Raw genomic sequence first — 19626 nt, forward strand, 5'->3', positions numbered from 1 at the left:
GATAATGGAACATCAGAAATGCACCACCAAGGTTGACAAGCTGTCCTTGTGTTAACTAAAACTAGGGGTACATTTTAATTTCTCAGAAGTATGTTGAGCCAGTTTCTTATTGTAAAAATGTCATCTGTAGTAAGCCAGTCTGGCAGCTTTCTACAAACTTTGGAATGTTTTTTTTTTTTATAATTGTTTACTGTACTTGTATCATGGGCAATATGCACATATCGCACATGCCTAAATCCGCCACTGTTACCCCGCTTCGATAAAACAGCTCGGAGTTATCCTTCAGTCATGGTTGCCGTTCTGGAGTGCGGGACTGTCGTTCATTCGTCATGACAATGAACAGCTACTTGTGTTTAATCCTCATCAACACCGGTCTTATATTGTCGTCAGGTGAGTACTTTGTTTCTTAGTTGTTTGTTTGTTTATTTATCTTCTAAAACTCTTGATACCTCGCTATTTAACGTAATTTGAGAAGGCTTACATTGTGCATACGTGTACACAGATTTATTTTGCGTCGCTGCTGTCTCATCTTAGCGAGCTCCCTACCTAGACAGCATTTTTGGAACTTTTCGAACGCGCTATCCTATGTAGCACAAAGTTAGGCAGCTCACTCGGTTTGTGGACTGGACTGTGAATCAGCATCTTATTTAAGAGATTTGAATTACTAGCATTTTGTTCATGACGTAGTGTTATCATCTTATGAAGTACCTTTAATTGTTGCTTTGAAACTGTTTGTTAGACACCCTGAAACCCTTCCAGGTAGCATTGGAAGTATTCGGAAGCTCGATCATCTTAAAGGGATAGTTCACCCAAAACTACTTATCCTCATTCCATCCCAGATGTTTATGACTTTCTTCTGCTGAACTTAAATATTTTTAAAAGAATATGTAGGCCCAATTGGTCCATTCAATGCAAGTGAATAGTGACTTTCAAGCTTCAAAAAGCACAATGTCAGCATAAAAGTGATCTAAAAGACAGATGTGGGTGAAGGTGGGGATTGGTCATAAAAAAGGACTTAAATAGTGATCTTTTTGTTACCCACACTTCTCATATAACTTCTGAAGACATGGATGTAACCACTGTAGTTATATTTATTACTTTGATACTGTTATGTGCTTTATGGAGCTTTAAAGTTTTGGTCACCATTGATTTCAAATCAAATCACTTTATTGTCACACTACCATGTACACAAGTGGAGAAGTAGGTGAAAGACTTGTGTGCAGTTCCGAGCAACATGTCAGTCATGACTGCTGAGACATATACCAATTACAATAAACAACATATTTACACAACACAATTTACATATCAAATGTACACAAAAATAATATACAATGTACAGTAAAAAATACACACAATATAGAATACACATACAATAAAAATAAAGAGTATATAAAAAATATATATACAATAGTTGTATTGAGGAGAATATAATTATGACAGTCCAGTGTGAGATAATAGATGAATAAAGTGCAGTGCTGATTATTGATCGTGAGAGATCAAGTGTTCAAAAGTCGGATTGCTTGGGGGAAGAAGCTGTCATGTAGTCGGCTGGTGCGGGTCCTGATGCTGCGATACAGCCTGCCTGATGGTAGCAGTGAGAGCAGCGCATGACTTGGGTGATTTGCATTGGATGGACATACAGAGCTGACATATTCTTCCAAAAATCTTTGTTTGTCTTCAGCAGAAGAAAGAAATGTCTTGGATGGCATGAGGGTGAATAAATTATGAGAGAATTTTTCATTTTTGGGTTAACTATTTCTTTAACATGTAAATACAAAGAGACTATTGTAATTGAATAACAATAATAAAAAATATATATGAATGGAACTGGGTTATACGAAGTTCTGCCTTCAGAAAAATAGTTTTAATGTTTTCAGTTATCAGTACAGGACAGTTGACAGTTTATACTAAATGAGATTGAATAGCTGCTATATGACTGATTAGTGCACATAATTCATATTTTCAATAGAAAACTGAGATTTTAGTGCACAGAATATTACCATTTAATTGGGTGTGATTAGAGATGGATTTTTAAAGAATGTTTTTTTTAAAAGCTGTTTTAAATTAATTTGTTGTTTAAATGTTTCTAAGTTTGTCTAGGAATTTATGACGGCCTATCTGCTTATTACTTTAAATATTATTTTTGTTGTTTTCATGTCATGTTGATTTTTTTTATCACCAGAAAGGTAAATATTGAATTTCAATCTCTCTCTCTCTCTCTCTCTCTCTCTCTCTCTCATATATATATATATATATATATATATATATATATATATATATATATATATATATATATATGAGTATTTCAATTGTTGACTTTTTAAGATATATTGCATTTAAAATAAAACAGTGTAAAGTCATCTGAGTTATTAAATACATTTTTGAGTGTTAGCAAACAAAATGTTTCATGCAATATACTTTTTGTTACTTAAATCACAAAATAACTATTTTTCTGCACTATTTTTCTGTTTCCTGTCCTGATCCATTCACTTTACCATGTAAATAGAGCAGAGTTGTCCATGCTTGTTTGTCCAGCTGAAGGAGAGACAGAGACTGGATCCAATATGTATAGTCATGCAGTGTTCCTGCTCAAAACTGAACCAGTCACCACAACTGAACCATATCTGAGTACTGTGCTCATCCCAACAGAGAACAAAATCCAGACATCAATCCCTACATCTACAGGTATAGCACAATTTCTTGTATTGATGTTACACTACTCAGTCATTTGATTAGTTATAATTTAGTAATAACAGGCCAACATAGATTTAGCCATTTTGAGATTATCAGCATAGGCCGATAACCTTGCCTGTGATTGATAATTGAAACATGGGTAGAACATGGGACTTGGCAGCATTAAATACCTATTAAATGTAGTACCACCATAATAATAGTGTAATAACAGGGGTAGCACATTTTGTCACCATTTGGCCGATTTACAGAACCTATAGCTCTCCATTTTGTCAGTTTAAATATCTATTGACAGCTTTGTCAATGGTAAATAATGCATATTTTGTATGCTCAAATATGTTTAGTGTAAAATGTTAATTTACTTAGATAATTTGTGTACATCTCATTTGATATTATTACGGATTGTATTACACACACACACATATATATATATCAGCCATCGGCCACCCTGCTCTATAGATGCCAATGGAAGACCTGTTGGTCAATCACTACAAATAAGTAAATGGCATCAGCACTGTAACTATAGATATGGCTCTGATTGAGCATTAGAAGTAGATGGTATATTCCCTTGTTGAGACAGGTTTTTTTGTGTGCCATTTTTGCCCACCCTCCAGGAGGTCTCTGGTTCCATGCGGGTAGTTTCATAGGTGGTATGATGCTGGCCTTTGTTATCATAATGTCTGTTGCTCTGGTTTACAAGTTGGCCTGCTCACAACGTGAAGTGTGCTACAGAGCCATGTGAGTACCCTCCTCATTACTGCCTGTGTATGTACATGAAAGAGAAACATGGATATCCAGATTAATCCAGGGATTAATTGTTTAACAATGTACATTTACTTACTACTTTACAGTTTACAATGATGTATTAACCAACTGGTCTTTTTCTAATATATGTTATTTTATGTCATGCAGTGAGGAGCATGATACCATCATATAAAAATGGAGCCAGGAAAAAAAAAAAAAGTCAGGACAACACGGACACTTCACTACAATGTAGAAGCTTATGTTTCCAAAAGTTTTGTTCATGTTAAAAAATGATTAAGGGTCAAGGATCTGTGTTTGTTATGATATATTTCATATTGTAATCTCCAATAGGTTGTGCAATACTTGAGATATTTGATAATTTTCTAAAGTTCTTGAAATGTATACTTGGACTCAAATGTATTGTCAAGATTTTGTGTGTAAATTAGTCTAGTATTTGTACCACAGGACATTTTAATGAGTTGGGTTTGTACTAAAGTTACTTCAGTGTACACTGTAAGGGCATTTGAAAAGAATGCTTTGGTATTTTTGAAAGGGGTTGTTGATATTATTGTAACACTTCACAATAAGGTTCCATTCCTAAACATTAATTAATGCATTAGGTATCATGAACTAACAATGAATATTTTTTACAGCATTTATTAATCTTTTATAATTCTAGTTAATAAAAATACAATCGTTCATTGTTAGTTCATAGTACTTCAATTTAAAACAGCTTGGACATTTGCTCAGACACACTCTACAATACATGTATAATGATATATTCTTTGCTCACAATGCACAAGACACCATGAGTATCTGATCAAAAGACAGCATCTACCAAAGTATATACTTTATTCCAGGCCAATTTCAAAGTAATATGTAAAGAGATACAATGAAACAGAACTTAAGGTTCTAAAGTACATGCACATACATTGATTAAAAAAAAAAAAAACAGAGAGAGAGAATAATAAATGTATATAAATTCATTCTGGGTGCATTTAAAGAAAACTAAATACCAATCCATTAACTTGTGTGATTAGTACTACCACTACAAAAAAAAAAGTAAACATTTACTATATAATCTGAGCAGGTGCACACTAAGCAAGCATAAAATCATGTTTAAGTGACAAATACATTTGACTCAATGTTTTATAAACGTGCAATACCAGCACTGTACTCACAATTCATAAAAACATTTTGTTGCATTGCTCTCTCCAACACTGTTTTACCCCACTAGAGTCTGCCATCAATACTATGTTTGCAAAAATAGATATTTCTCTTTTATTTCCACGTTTATTTTCTCTAGAAACTCTAACTTTGATTACTATGGCCTAGCTTGCCAGTTTTGATCATAAAACTTGAACATCATTTTCCTTACTGGGGCAATTGAGTTATACACCTTAGCAGTGTATTCATGCCAACAGACCACAGAATATCACTCAAATAAACCATAAAAACAAAAATACATTTAGAGCATGGGCCAGTCATTGAGCGAAGATTGTGTAGTGTTAAGTTAACCATATTGTAAACACAAGTAAATATTCATATTGAATGGCTATATGCAAAGCATCTGCAGGGAATTTATAATCTGAAGTTCCTGTAGCGTTCCACTACTGCTGAATGATGTAAACCATGTAGCAAAAGACCGTTCTAGGTAACCTGCTTTGTGTCTTTAGTATTGATCAGAACCAGCATAAGAGGGCTCGTCGAATCATGAGTCATTAAAAATCCCCTGACAAATCAATTAGACCTTTTCTCAGTAGCTTATGCCTTACGTGTACATATAAAGTATGATAAATTACTTTTAGTTGCCCTTTAATTTTAAAGAGAAAAGAATCTTTGGAAGCCTCATTGAATGAAATCCTGACAGAACTGATTGTTTCCTTTAAAGTCTACTCTATCATTCATATTGATCAAGTTCAAGCTAACAGCTACTCAACACCACTAACCCTCAAGACGTGCTCATCTACCCTTCTAAAACTTAACAGAACCTTCCTATTTCTGCCCAATCTCTGTCTTAGCACCAAACAGCATCAATATAACTGGCACAAACCTTTATTGGAGCTCATAAAGTGATGTCTGTTTAAAAAGCCAAGCTTTTTTTGTTTTGTTTAAATAGTTGATGAAAGTGCCCTTGATATTTTGTTCCTAGTTTTGGCTGAAGGTTGAGATATTTTTTTTTACTAAATACAGTATGCAAAAACATACTAAAATTGTAAGATAAAAATAGATATCTGTATAAAAAAAAACAGACTTCCACCAAACGATCATTTCTGATTATAGTAAAACAGAAACGACGACTTCAATCTATTCAGTGTTTCTGTCAATTATTTCATGTTACTCAAAGGCAGCTCTTTCAGAATAGTTGTTCTGTATAAATCAGTAAGGCAAAAAAACAAACAGAAAAAAAAACATTCTGATCACACATGAATGCCACAACCCTCAAGAAACAAAATCAGGCTTAAATAAAACTGACACAAAGAGGCTAGGCTTCTTAAAACAACAAAACCCAACATAATATATATTTTTATAAAACCTTTGAAAGAAATAAACTTTGATTAATGAAACATGTAAGTAAAAGAAAGTGTTGTCAAATATGATTCATGATATCTAGTGTAAAACGACACAAACACGTTTTTTTTGTCCAAGAAACAAAACCGAAGGCACTTGATTAGTTTCTAGCATGATATCCTGGCACAGCCAAGCAGCAGTTTTTTGTTTTGCCACACGTTGAAACCCTTCGATTTGAACCTTTCAATCATAGTATGCAAATCCTGTTGTAAAACACATACAGATGACCTCCTCAGGTAAAATGCTTTTTGGATTCTCAGGCTCATTAGTGTATATGAGAAAACAATAGTTGATTCTAGATGAGCTGGGATTAGGGATGTTGTGAGAGGTTGCAGTCATAGGAGGTTGTAGTAGGCTGTTTTAGGGGGTTTGTCCGGTAAACACCGGTGCCCTCTCGGCTCTGTTCAAACAGTGAGGAGCTCATGAGGGGAAACGCACACAAATTCACATCCATCTCACAGATACACACACTCGGACACACTAACAGGCGGTCAATAGCACAGCCATGAAATAGATTTGGGTACTTGTGAAAACTTGTCTGTTCATGGGCCAGCCTTGAGGATGCAGACATGAAAAAAGAAATACGGAAAATAGGACCAAAGTTTAAAAATACCTCTTAAAACCAATTCGGCCGAACGTAGTGAATGGAAGATGAGAAAGAAAAAAGAAAGTTGTCCAGTAAGGTGAAATGTCTTTTCTTTTCAACTCTAAGCATCTACACATCCTTCACAGATTGGACTAGGCAGCAGTTCAGCATGTTGGAAGAGAAGGCGTAGTGTGGATTCAGGAGCTTTATAGCCAGGTTAGAAAGTTCTCCTTGTCGATCTTGGTAGCTGCCAGCACAGACTCCATGTCATTAAGGATGTCAGAGCTCAGGGCTTCCTGGAGGCTGGGCATCAGCTCCTCACCCTCGACTGCCATGCTCTCGCTCTCTAGGGTGCCCAGGTCCACATCCGTGCCTGGGATAGTATCCAGGTAGTCAGGGAATCGGGTGGGCTGTGTTGCAATGGAACCAGGGACAAGGGTATCACCTAAAAGTGAGCAATTAGATCAATGAACCATTTCTTTTTAGAAAAATCGATTATCAGAATGAAAATTATTTTATTCTGATTATTGTTTGAACCGCTGTACCTGTCTCCATCTCATCCACACTGTTGAGGAAGTCGTCTGGAGTGCGGGGGACGCTGTAACTGCTCATGCTCAGGCCACTGTCTGTGCTCTCGTCCCTGGAGTGATACGTCCCACTACGGAGATAAAAAAAACAAATACCATTAATAACAGGCCAACATGGCACTCATGGCACTCATTGGCATACACAAGTGGGGTTCAAAAGTCTCGCATCCAAAATTCTTCAATTTGCATGTTTCACATTGCAAAACCTGATTATTCCAACATGATTTGAAAATCTTGTGTGGTTCAATGGAAGCAAAGCAATCTGACCTTCTGTACAAAGGAGGAGGGTAACATGGGGTGCGTCACAATTAGCTCCCTAGTTCAAAACAATGTAAACCCTAATGTTCAAAATAATACATTGTTTTGAGTATGGGAAAATGTAATTATACAATTAAACCTTGATGAGTATTTAAAACTTTCTCTTACATTTGAGTTCATGAAACTGACACCTTTTAAGTAACCTGAATTGTTTTAAGTTTAATGAACTTGTCTCTTTAAATTTCCATTAAGAGCATGGTTTGCATTGCACTCGAAAGGGAGAGTAAATGTTATAATTAAGTGTTATATAATGCATTTTTTTGCAAGATGAATGCAAAGGGGGAGATTTTTAGTGTTCAATGTTTTGTTGCGGTATTTAGAAGAGTTTCTGTTATGTTAAAAATGTTGGGGGTTACCATTATGGTGAATAGTGGAGTTTGATCTTAGGTTGAGGACAGGTACAATTTAAGATTGTTCTACATTATACAGTATTTCTCTACTCTTTGAACAATTGCAATGCCATTCAAAACATGTGTTTCCAATAGGCATGCATTCAGCATGCTAGGATTGACAATACTTGCTAGTTAGTTTCCCTCTACTTTATGTATTTAAGTTGAGAAAGTTAAGTGCCATTAACATGTATGAGTTAGCTTACTCAATATTTCAAGTTAAGAGCAATTAACATGTATGTGTAATGCAAATTCAAAATCTGAAAGTTCTATTAACTTAAACTTGGGAGTTTATTCACTTAAAACATTTGATGTAACTGATTGCCTAATATTTGTTAGTCATATTCTGCTAACTAATTAGGGTTTACTGTGTAGTCAGGGCATCTCGATCGGGGAGTCCGCCATTTCTAGGGCTGTCTTAATTGCAAAATCGTCCCAGTGCACTTAAACTTCCACTACCTAAAAATGTCCAGAATCCACCGTAAAAACCAGGGAGCATCATAGCTCACCATGTTCCCTGTTCAGAAACGTCATGTCTTCAGAAGTTGATAGAAAACGAGTACAAGCGTAAATTTAATGGCATCATGTTTCTTTGTTTAAATTTTTTTTTAACCCTAAAGCTTTGTTTTTTTTCCAGGTTTAAATTCAATACTGATCCCAGATTTTCAATGCGGTCTCAGACTTTTGAACCCCACTGAATATTATCCTCAACCGACAGATCCAGGGCCAATGAAATTGCTTCAAGCCGAGGGGCACTACCCTCCCCGGCTTCAGTCACCATCAGTGCGGGCCTGGTTGTCACACCTGCTCCTGACTTCAGTTTCACTTAAACCCCCTTTTTAACTGACCATCCTGGGGGCTCAGGCATGTCATTCAAACCAGCGGGGGCACCATTCTCCTCTGTGAGACACTGGAGCACACCTGCTCCCAATGTTAATTTTCACTGCCATTAATCCAGGGCCAAATTCATATGGACATTTTCAGTTTTCTGACACCATTGTAGAAATATCCTATTTGCAGGCCTATATCACTGATATAATTATTTTGCAATCCATGTGGACCAGTGTCAGAAATGTAAATGTTTGCCCTGAGCTCCACTTCATTTCTGACTCTGAGGTGAGCATCATGTTGCACGTTTGGTTAAGAGAATCAATGGAGGACAATTGAGGTTTGTTCATGTTATCAACATAGCCACCATATTTGATTTAGGTTCTTTACTTTAATAATTCAATTTCTATCTGTTCATCGTACAAAGTGATTGTATTGTTTCAGAAGACCTAATAGTGCGCATGAGTAGTATCAATTAAACTACATTATAGGAATATAGTTGATGAGTCATATCAGTTACTTTTACTGTGGTTTTATGGCTCGCCCCCAAGCATTTAATAGATCAGAGTCACTATTTGCTTACATTATGGTGAATAAACCCTGTGAAGACTGTTTAAAAATGCACCTTTTGTGTCCCATGGAAGAAAAAGTTACATGGGTTACAAGTAACATTAGGGGGGAAAATAATGACAATTTAAATATTTGGGTGAACTTACACTTCTAATTTTGGTATATTTATACAGTATGTCAAGACATTTCTACACATTATGCTACTATTTGCTTCAAGAATTTTTGCTTGCATTACTTGCAGTGGCCTGCTTTGAACTGCTTTTAAGGGTCATTGTAAAAGGTGTTGTTTTGCTGGTGGTCTGGGAAAAGCTTTCTATAAATAGAAGCAAGTAAGTTCAGCACAGGGTGTTCAAATACAGAGGGCAGAGGACATGCTACAGTAAAGGAAAATACAGCAAGCTTCTCCTAATTAAGAGAGTGAAATGTGGCTTCAGTGCATGAGAGTTGCTGGATGAATGAGCTCTTTGTGTGAATAGCAAGGGTGGGAGGGTGGGATGGCTTTATCTAAGACTGAGACCACATGTTCTCACGGGCTGCCTTGTTATTCACATCAACCCTTTATCAGTTCACAAGAGAGTGTCCTTGACTGCCACTGGATGGCACAATTCACTGTAAAAGCAGCTTCACCAAGAAGGCCTTGATTTTTGATGGTTCAAGATGTTGCATGTAGACTGCATTCACAAAGCTCTCCACCAGAGGTCCCCAATGAGTGCCATTCAATAAATAAGCACACATGTTGTGGCCAAGCATGCTATGTGGGAAGGTTAATTGCCCTTCTGGGCCTTTTATCTGTTAACTATTACCATGTGTAAAAGCAAAAGTAACTTCTCCTGCCTTCATTGCTCTGTAAGGTTTTGCATGTTTTGATGTCTCTTACCTGTTTAAGAAAGGGTCAGAGCTGTTGGTTGTCATGTTACGGGCATCTTGGCCCATGACGGGCGAGGACACAGGATTCGGAGTACCCCCATCCTGCTCCATGCTGGTTGGCAGCTGGTTTCTCAGTGCCAGCTCCTGTACACAAAGTGTAATATGAGTGGGATGGATGTGTAAAAGTGATAAAATCCACTCTTTATGTAGGCTTATTCGAAGAATTGAACAGAACGGGTATACAGAAGCTAGTGACTGCAGCCGATGCTTGGAATAAAATGAACAATTTTCTTTGGAATTACTCTAAATTAAGTACAGAGTTCAGAACAAATGCATTTTCCTGTTGTAGAAAAAGGTCAGAACAAACTATACTGGTTTTACTCTAAACCCACGCACACATACACAAAACAGTGAGTGAGGTATGGAGAAGAAGAAAAAAAAAAAAGAAAAAAAAAAACTTCACCTACAAGTTTCACTTGGTAAGTTTCCTTTATCACCTTCTTGAGTAAAATAAAAGCCCTTCCCATCCAACAAGTCATGAGTTACAAATCTGGTTATAATTTGTCAATACATTGTGCAAGCCAGTCTGTAAACATCCTCAATTGTTTTACAGCCTCAGCCTGAATGGGTGGTTTGCAGAGACACTCACGTTGTCTAAAGAAGGTGTGGGTTTATTGCGCACTATTTAGGGTTGAGCGGAGGGTCAGATCTTTATTTTTACAACATACTTCCTATGACCAATTAAAACTCAAATACAACTTTTGCTAATGGATAATCCAACAAGACATCACCACAGAAAGGAGTTAAAAGGAATGTTCCAGGTCCAATACAAGTTAAGCTTAATTGACATAGTTTGTGGAAAATTTGGATTTCCACAAATAATAATTCTGACTCCTCACGGTTACAGTAATAAACTTACAATGGAAGTTAATGGGGCCAGTCCATAAATGTTAAAATACACACGGTTTCAAAAGTATAGCAATAATACATCAACATCACACATGTTAACATGGTTTTAATGTGATAAAATCGCTTACTAACCTTATCGGTGTTAAGTTCAATATTATAACTTTGGTGTTATGACAGCATAATGCCAGTAAATCCCTTATTTTATCTAATTAAAATCATTTGAACACTTCTAAAGTTTAACATTTTCTCCCCTTTTCCTCCCAATTTGGCATGCCCAATTCCCAATGTGCTTTTAAGTCCTCGTGGTCGCGTAGTGATTCGCCTAAATCCGGGTGGCGGAGGACGAATCTCAGCTGCCTCCGTGCCGGAGACCGTCAACCCGTGCATCTTATCACGTGGCTTGTTGAGTGCGTTGCCACGGAGACATGGCGTGTGTGGAGGCTTCATGCCATCCACCGTGGCATTCACGCTCAACTCACCATGCACCCCACCGAGAACGAACCATATTATAGCGACCACAAGGAGGTTACCCCATGTGACTCTACCCTCCCTAGCAACATGGCCGATTTGATTGCTTAGGTCCTAGGAGATCTGGTTGGAGTCACTCAGCACGCCCTGGTATTTGAACTAACAAACTCCAGGGGTGTTAGCCAGGCCCCAATCAACAGCATTTGTGGCATAATGTTGACTACCACAAAAATACAAAATAAAAATGTGTCACTCATTTTCTAAAAAAATTAATAAAAATAAAGCAAAAATCAATGTTACAGTGTGAGACTTACAATGGAAGTGAATGGGCCAATCTTTGGAGGGTTTAAAAAGGCAGAAATGTAAAGCTTATAATTTTATAAAAGAACTTAAATTAATTTAATTTACACACACACAAAAAAAAGTTTGGTGAGTGATTTTATCACACTAAAATCATGTTAACATGCATATTGTTTAAGTCTTGTGGCTATACTTTTGAAATAGTGAATATTTTAATGTTTACGGATTGGCCCCATTCACTTCCATTGCAAGTGCCTCACTGTAACACAGATTTTAGCTTCTTTTTTTTTTCTTTAAAGAAAAGGTGGGACAAGTTGAATTTTCTTTTTGCAGTAATCAACATTATGCTATAAATGCTGTCAATTGAGCTGAACTTGAATTGAACCCGGAATATTCCTTTAATGTTTTTGGACTGGCCCCATTAACTTCCATTGTAAGTGGCTAACTGAGATTTTTTCCTTTTTTGTAAATAAACATGAGATGAGTAAACTTTTTTTACTACTATAAATCTTTTCAGTATAAAATACTTCAAATTATAGAAGTAAATAGGGCTATGAACGCCGTTTCATGTTAACTTCAGCATCAGCAATATCATAGCTAAGCGATTCAGTTAAGGATTTCCAGTGATAAGATCAATGCCTTTCACTGTATTTGAGGGCCTAACTTTATTAGTCTGTTTAGTGAACTGCTTCCAGCTAAAGCCTGTAAGATCATCCCTGAAGATCTTGGTTTATTTTGTTTTCCAGCAGGGGGGTCTGCAACACTGAGTCAACACTGTGTTTACATTCCAAAGCAGGGGCAGCTGAGTACTACACCCTCCGTCTGCCCGACTCCATCCATTCTTCAGATCTCTCATTTGCACTCTTAAAAACACATTGTGAATATCTCTACTAACAATTCAACTGTTTGCATTCATCCCTTCCATTCAAAATACTACTTGGTGTGAATAAGCTGCAAAGTGCACCTGTTTTTAGGCAGATTGACAAAAGTCTGGCTCTGCGAGACTGCAACAAAAACTAGCTCAACTAAAAACAACATGTATTAAAAACTAAAATATGTAATTTGCAATAATTAACAGAGTACACTTGGTACAGCTGTCTAGTACGGAAGGACTGAATGTCCTGACAGGTGTGTATCTTACCTGGGGTCTCTGGCGAAGGAGCTCTTGTTTGAGTCTCAGTCTCTCTTTCTCCATCTGGATCTGCTGCAGTCTGATCTGGTTGTTTCCTCCTATCACTCCATTCTGTGGGCTGGAGGGCAACTGGGAGCCTTGCTTCACTGGAGCACTCTGGGAAATTCGCTGCTGGTTGATAGCTATGAAGACACAAAATTAATTGTTTTACTGTCCTTGGTTTGGTTAGTCGTTTGAAAAGCAAGCATTAATTACTTGTTAATTAGTTTTTATTAGTGCTGTCAGTCAATTACACTTTTAATCGCAACTAATAATGTTTTGTAGTTAATAGCGATTAATTGCAGATTTTGAAAGTGCTGAAATTTGACATAATATATATTTATATTCTTTTCAAAATGCATTTGCTTCCATCTTTGGAAAGAAAACAAACAATATTTAACAATATAATGCTTTATTAACATTTTCCAAACAAAGCCTTTCACAAAAAAGCACCAATTCAAGAAACATTAAATGTTTCCTAGAGTGTAAGTGGGTGGTTGACTAATTGAAAGAACTAGTTTCCCCATAGGTTGTATATTCATTGGAATGGGTATTTAAATCTCTTAAAATTCTGGGTTCAATACAAGTTAAGCTCAATCGATAGCATTTGTGGCATAAGGTTGATTACAACAAAAATAATTTTGACTTGCCCCTCGTTTACAGTAAGGAACTTCCAATGGAAGTGAATGGGGCCAATCCATAAACAATAAAGAATAAATTTTTTTTAAAGTATAGTCCAAAGATGGACACATAAATGTTAACATGCTGTGTCAAGTTATATCCAATATCAGGTTTACAGTGTTTCACTGTCATGACAACAAAGTTGTTATATTGGATATCAATTTACACAGATAAGGTTAGAAAGCCATTTTATCACACTTAAATCATGTTTAATAATACATATAATGCTTATGTCTTGCAGCGTTTTTGAAGTAATGGCCCCATTTGCTTCCATTTTAAGTGAGTATTGTAACCATGATTTCTTGTAATTGTTTTTGTGGAAATCAACATTATTCCACAAATGCTGTTGATTGAGCTAAACATATTTTAAACCTGAAGCATTTCTTTAAGTGCCACCATTCCGCTAGAAGATATGTATACAGTTTATGTATCTACATGTTTGTCGCTGTGTTTAACCAAAGTAATGTTTGCATCAATGAAAATCGGCAAAGATCAAATTTACATGGTATAAAAAAGTCCAATCAATGCAATTGAATGGATGAGTATCACCACAAACTCGGATAAAATAAACAAATCCTTTTGGCCATTGGAAGTGGGGTGTTACAGTAATTGAGCCAATGAAATTGCTGTTTACTTATGCACTGGGGCCACCAGTGACAACAAAGCTGTGATGGTGCTGGCATTGCGAGGGAGTCGTGTCTTCTCTGCTTATCCTCATCACCGTTCAATCAAAGTGTGTTTACACTACCTCAGAGCTGAATGAATCTCTGCTCCCCTCTCACCATGGGAATCAGATCAGGGACTCACCACACCTCTTTCTCTTATCCACCCACACACACACACACACACACACACACACACACACACACACACACACACACACACACCCTCCCCCACACTGCCCGAGGCATGAAAGAGTGTGTGGGAATGTATATTGAGTGCTAGTGGGGGAGTGTGTCTCGGTGTTTGTTTCTCTTTTAAGACTCTTATCTCGCATATATATGGGTCTATGGAAGCCGAATGATGGCAATTCTTGATTCTCAAGTCTGGATTTCCCTGACTAGTCTGTACTTGTTCTGGAGTTTCTGTGGGTATCTCACTTAGGAAACTCCACAGAAAACAAAGTCTTATCCATGTGGCGGAATGACTCAATGTTGCATAAGCACGGAAGATCTGCAGGTTCGTGCCACGGATATGTTCTCTCTTGAACCAGAAAGAGCAGGAGGAGGGAGAAGGAAATGTGCCAGTGAAATACACATAAAATGAGGTGGAGAGAGATAAAACACTTTGACGTAATTTGCTCATTGTTGTTTACACACTGGCTTTGGAATAGGAACATCCAGCAAAAACAGTCTTTATCAGGCCATCTTGCAAAGTAGGCAACCAATAGTGGTTCACCTGTCCTGGCAGGTGAGACCAGAGATGTGTTGAGACACTTTTAGGAGTGCTCTCAGAGGAACGCAGAGTCCCACGAGAACCTTTGAAGCCTTTGTAAACATTTGACGCCTGTCCATTTAACACATTTGTTCTATGAAAGCCAAGCTTAGTTGCGTTTCCAGCTAAGAGATAAGCTGTGAGGGCCAAGGAGAAAAGGAAAGAGTCAATCTGCACCCAGAGGAAAAGCCTCTCTATCCTATCATACACAAACCTCAGCAGGCAACACAAAAGGAAGCAGTGAGCTGCCGAAAGCCAGATGGAGGAAATTCAGCTGTGACTAGCATGTAGTAGGACACAAATTGAAGGGAAGATGGTAGCCACATCACTTACTAGTGGATACAGAAGGCTGAACATTCATACAAAAAGGCCTGATAAAGGCTTGTGGACTTTAATACATTTGAAATGATAACTAATGGTGCTTGTATAGAATTTGGCTCACACTAAGGGTAAGGGATTTGAACAAACTCCTAACCCTAAATGCAAACATACACTTTGGTTTTCATCATGACGCAAATTTAGTCATCAGCAAACCACTCTACAAAAACTATACTGCACGTGGACAGTTTGTGTCATTGCACGTCGTTGGAGAATGCAACTGCCACTGACTGTGCTAAAAGGAGTATCACAAAGCAGTAGTGTGCAACTGCGAATGTTTAAAACGTGTCCATATGGGTGGACAACAGTGGATCTGCATGTCAAGAACGTGTGTGTGAGGAGGTCAGGAGATCCCTGCATTTGTATAACTCAAGTCTTGAGGGAATATAAAGAAATCTTCATGGGTCTAAACTCCTGAAGAGAAATAGTCCAGTATCTCATAGCAGTCATAGCACGCATGCGCCAATCACCTGTTTAAGTCAATGGAGTATACTTTGTCAGGCTCACGTTTGACTGTATGCAGATGCTAAGCATTTGCGTCAAACCAAAGTATACTTTGTGCCTTAGGATTGTGGCACTGTGTTTTGCAAAAGCAAGTAAGATTTTCTTCAACAAATGTAAAAATGCAATGAGAAACTCTATATAACTTCTAAAAGTGAACCACTGATGTCACATTTCTCAAGTTTGTCATCCTTTTCCCAAATAAGGGGAGTGCCTTGGGAGTTGTGAAGTGTTTATGCAATAGAATGTGTGTGTCAGTGAGTCAGAGGGGCTCAAAGCTCTGGAAAAGTTGAGCGCTTCACAAGAGAGTGAGGTTACTGTGCACTTGCCAACAAGGTGCCAACTCCTGCGCTGAAGCACTGTGATAAACCAAGCGGATAAATGGGCTGCAGCACAAGACTGATAACCAAAAGGTTCCACTTGGCCTTTGTGCTCAAGAACATCTACCAACACATAAAGACTGCCAATTTAAAGAGTTTGCATGATTGCTTTTGAGCCAGTGGGGCGTGCGTTTATGCTGTCTGTATTATTGATGTTTCACCAAATGTGAAAATACAGTGGCCCCTAAACATATTTGTACACCATTTGAATGCAAGTGGTCAAAAGCAACGCATATTATGACTAGGTGTAAACAGAGAGGAGTCTCGTTTGTCTACTTATGATCGGATCAATCACAAATAAATTCAAATCGCATGTTGGAGTCTCAGACTAGGCCTTCTCTCTGGAGATCATTCACGGTCTGTACACTGCCTCTCCACTAGTTAGGACGGAGGCACAAGTTTCCCCTCCTGAGCTTTCTTCCTTTTTCTTCATTTCCTCCCCTTCTTTTTCCTCTTCCCTTACTCCTCTGTGGCGCTGCCTCCGCCTGCACCCTTCCCCTCTCTCTCTCTCTCTCTCACTCGCTCCCTCTCTAACATTGGTTCTCTTTGACTGAAAAGGTCTGGAACAGATTAGGAGCAGAGCTGCAGCATCAAGAGTCCTGGCACCAACTCAAGTCTGTCTAGATGTGTAGCTGAGAACAGTTCTGCCTGCGCCGGGCCTCACGGTGCGGGAAGGGGGAGGGGTAGAGAGAATGGACAAACTTCAGTTCTCTGCTAAAGGAGTACAGTCCTATTCCACCCATGCTCATATTACCCAACTGTCTTCAGTAACAATGACGACCAAAGACCCTGACGGGACATAGCTTTAAATATATGTCAGGTTAGCAATGTGGTAAGTACATTTAATTTAAAACAGTATAATTAACAGAAATGTAATTGTTGTTTTTTTGTTTTGTTTTTTTAGGTTTAATTGCCCTGTGGTGCGAGTTTCTTTTCGAACTTTTAAAGTTAGCTGTGTATTTAAAGTTATGGCATGGCGGTGAGATAATGTTCATCAGAAAGTCTGTAGATGAGGGATAAAAACACAAGAGGCCATAAAAAAATGCAGACACAAGAAGTTACATAAAACTGCATGGGAACGCCCAGACTTTCTCAACTTGTGGCAAAGAATGAGTTAACCACGTCTACGCTCTCTCACTGTTTTCCCCCTCATATTACGTCTGTAATTCAGGGGCCCACCAGGCTTGTCCGCTGAACACTTCTAAATCTTCAAAGAGTTTCACCCCCTCCTCCTCCTCTTTCCCTCTCTCTGTCCCTCTCTCTCTCGCCTAGCCCTGCACAGGCTGCTTACCACTTTCTCCATGACCACTTGTGTTAGGCGCACATTTGTGCACTAAAGCTTGTTTTGTAACATCATCACTGAGAATTTGAGTAAAAAACAGGGAAAAATCATGCTAGTTCACACATGTAGGACACAGACAGTGAGAGAGAGAGACTCCCAAGAGAATGCTCTTTGGGATGAAGGGAAAGCACCTCAAGCGTGAGTAACTCAAAGTGACATAAGTAGAAGCCTTCGTCTCATTGTGAGTCTTACGTGCACATAGAATGAGATTAAAGAGGGGGACTGAAAGGGGTAGAGGACAAACATCTCAGTCTGACAACCTGTCTGTGAACCATTTATCTCGACAGCAAAAAAGAGATTAGTAGATTAACGTGACTATTGCACTACTTGTTTCAGCGTCTGTGCAAGTGTGCATATGGATTATGAATCTGTATCTAAACAGAGGGTTTAGGGAGCAGCATGGTCAGATGTAGTTTAAGTTAGTTTGCATGAGTAAAAGAATCACATAGCAGAGTCCTGACTGTGGAGCAGTTTTGGCTAACCTCAGTATGAGTCACAGGAAGTGGTAAACCTCTAAATAGTTTACCACAAACACACACTACACTAACTTTCATTCACACATTATTAGAGAATACTTCCATGCAAAGACAAAATGCAGTAACTACTAAATTTGTCAAAATTGAGTCATGACCAAAATTGGTTTCAATAACCATGTTTTCACACACATAAGAAAATGGTTTATGCAAGTTTTTTTGGCAAAAAAGCCATTTCTAAATGTCATGTAAACAAGATTTTCCTAACGCTGTTTAAGGGATTATGAGAAAGCCGTTTAACACACCTTGGTTTCTTCCGCATGTGCATGAACAGACTGGATAACAATCATCATAGGATGGAGGCCAACAAGAAGTCAACACAGCAGAAAGAATTCAACATTTCTCGGAGTACAGTGGGAAAAGTGCATACACTATAAACTATACCCATTTATACACACCAATGTAAAATATCGACTGTCCCTCATGTTTGCGCATACGCACTCATGGAATTACGTAAGAGGGAAGCCCCACTATTGCAGTGCTATTCTGTTGTAGGTCGCGATGGAAAGTTAAAGAAACAAACGCAGCAACAACTCTAAAATATCTGGAAAAAGCAAAGAATAAAACAGCATAGTCTTCCTCACATGCCATGTTTGTTATACACAAGAGTTGCATGGAAATTACATTGCTGTGGAGAAAGCTGATTACTGACCGAGCAGCAGTAGCTCTATCTGAACTGCGATTGTAGTAAGGTGTGTAAGGGATAATGTGAAGCAAAAACTACCTTATCTGGCCTAAACACCCACATGACAGTGGAAAAATCACAGTGACGCACAGCCTTGAATGACAAATTGCCCTCATAAAATGGCAAAAAAGCGATACAATGTTGACACTCATGTAAAATAAACAGTTTTATTTAATATTAATAATAATGTGAATAAATGATTCTTCCACCAAGTAATACAGTCCTATAGGCTAGCTGCAGGCGGTTTATGGTTGACAAGATAAAGTAGTGGCACATTCATAAAATTGTACGATCACAGTGGGACTTCAAACTTAGCATTTTATAAGACAATATTAATGCTGAGCCCTAATTTGTCTTGTAGGATGTAAAGCTCACCAAAACGTGGGTCAAGTCTTGGGTCCAGCCAAGAGGTGGTTTTGTTCTTGTGATTTATGTAGTAGATCTCTCCTTCTGAGGTAATGGCTTGCTCCCAGCAATCAGGAAGAGGACCTGCGAGAGAGCAGGCAGGGTACAGTCAATACTCTAACAATAAACACATAGATTTTCTCAATTTACATTGAGAAAAGAAACCAATTCCATGGGTAATCTGTAGGCCTACACAGAATGTGCAACTGTTTTCACAATTTCTTTGGTGATGTGCTAAAACATGTGTAATGGATTTAAATCTGCTAAACTGTGTTAAACAAAGCTAAG

At 38.0% G+C, this 19626-nt stretch overlaps 2 protein-coding genes across 2 annotated transcripts in view; one reads left to right on the forward strand and one right to left on the reverse strand.

Annotated features, from left to right (window-relative positions):
* The first annotated feature begins 245 nt into the window (after nucleotides 1–245).
* tmem123 (transmembrane protein 123) lies at nucleotides 246–5906 on the forward strand. The gene is made up of 4 exons (XM_052152300.1): nucleotides 246–390; nucleotides 2536–2685; nucleotides 3306–3429; nucleotides 3604–5906. The coding sequence occupies exons 1-4, from the start codon at nucleotides 330–332 to the stop codon at nucleotides 3626–3628; spliced, it is 360 nt and encodes a 119-aa protein (XP_052008260.1). The 5' UTR covers nucleotides 246–329; the 3' UTR covers nucleotides 3629–5906.
* The window catches only part of LOC127661544 (transcriptional coactivator YAP1-like), a 40023-nt gene continuing 24671 nt past the window's right edge, over nucleotides 4275–19626 (reverse strand). Inside the window, exons 4-8 of the mRNA XM_052152299.1 lie at nucleotides 19309–19422; nucleotides 12970–13142; nucleotides 10162–10295; nucleotides 7138–7250; nucleotides 4275–7037 (exon numbers count right to left, since the gene is read on the reverse strand). Of these exons, the coding sequence (XP_052008259.1) occupies nucleotides 6799–7037; nucleotides 7138–7250; nucleotides 10162–10295; nucleotides 12970–13142; nucleotides 19309–19422 (773 nt within the window). The 3' untranslated portion in view covers nucleotides 4275–6798. The remainder of the gene's footprint in view (nucleotides 7038–7137; nucleotides 7251–10161; nucleotides 10296–12969; nucleotides 13143–19308; nucleotides 19423–19626) is intronic.

The sequence above is a fragment of the Xyrauchen texanus genome, chromosome 21 (assembly GCF_025860055.1).
Source record: "Xyrauchen texanus isolate HMW12.3.18 chromosome 21, RBS_HiC_50CHRs, whole genome shotgun sequence".
NCBI lineage: Eukaryota > Metazoa > Chordata > Actinopteri > Cypriniformes > Catostomidae > Xyrauchen > Xyrauchen texanus.

What these genes read in the sequence shown, in the direction of transcription:
- tmem123 (XM_052152300.1), top strand. Translation starts at nt 330, where the DNA reads ATGACAATGAACAGCTACTTGTGTTTAATCCTCATCAACACCGGTCTT. An exon ending in ATCAATCCCTACATCTACAG is followed by an intron (nt 2,686 to 3,305) that starts GTATAGCACAAT and finishes CCCACCCTCCAG; the next exon opens with GAGGTCTCTGGTTCCATGCG. An exon ending in GAAGTGTGCTACAGAGCCAT is followed by an intron (nt 3,430 to 3,603) that starts GTGAGTACCCTC and finishes TATGTCATGCAG; the next exon opens with TGAGGAGCATGATACCATCA.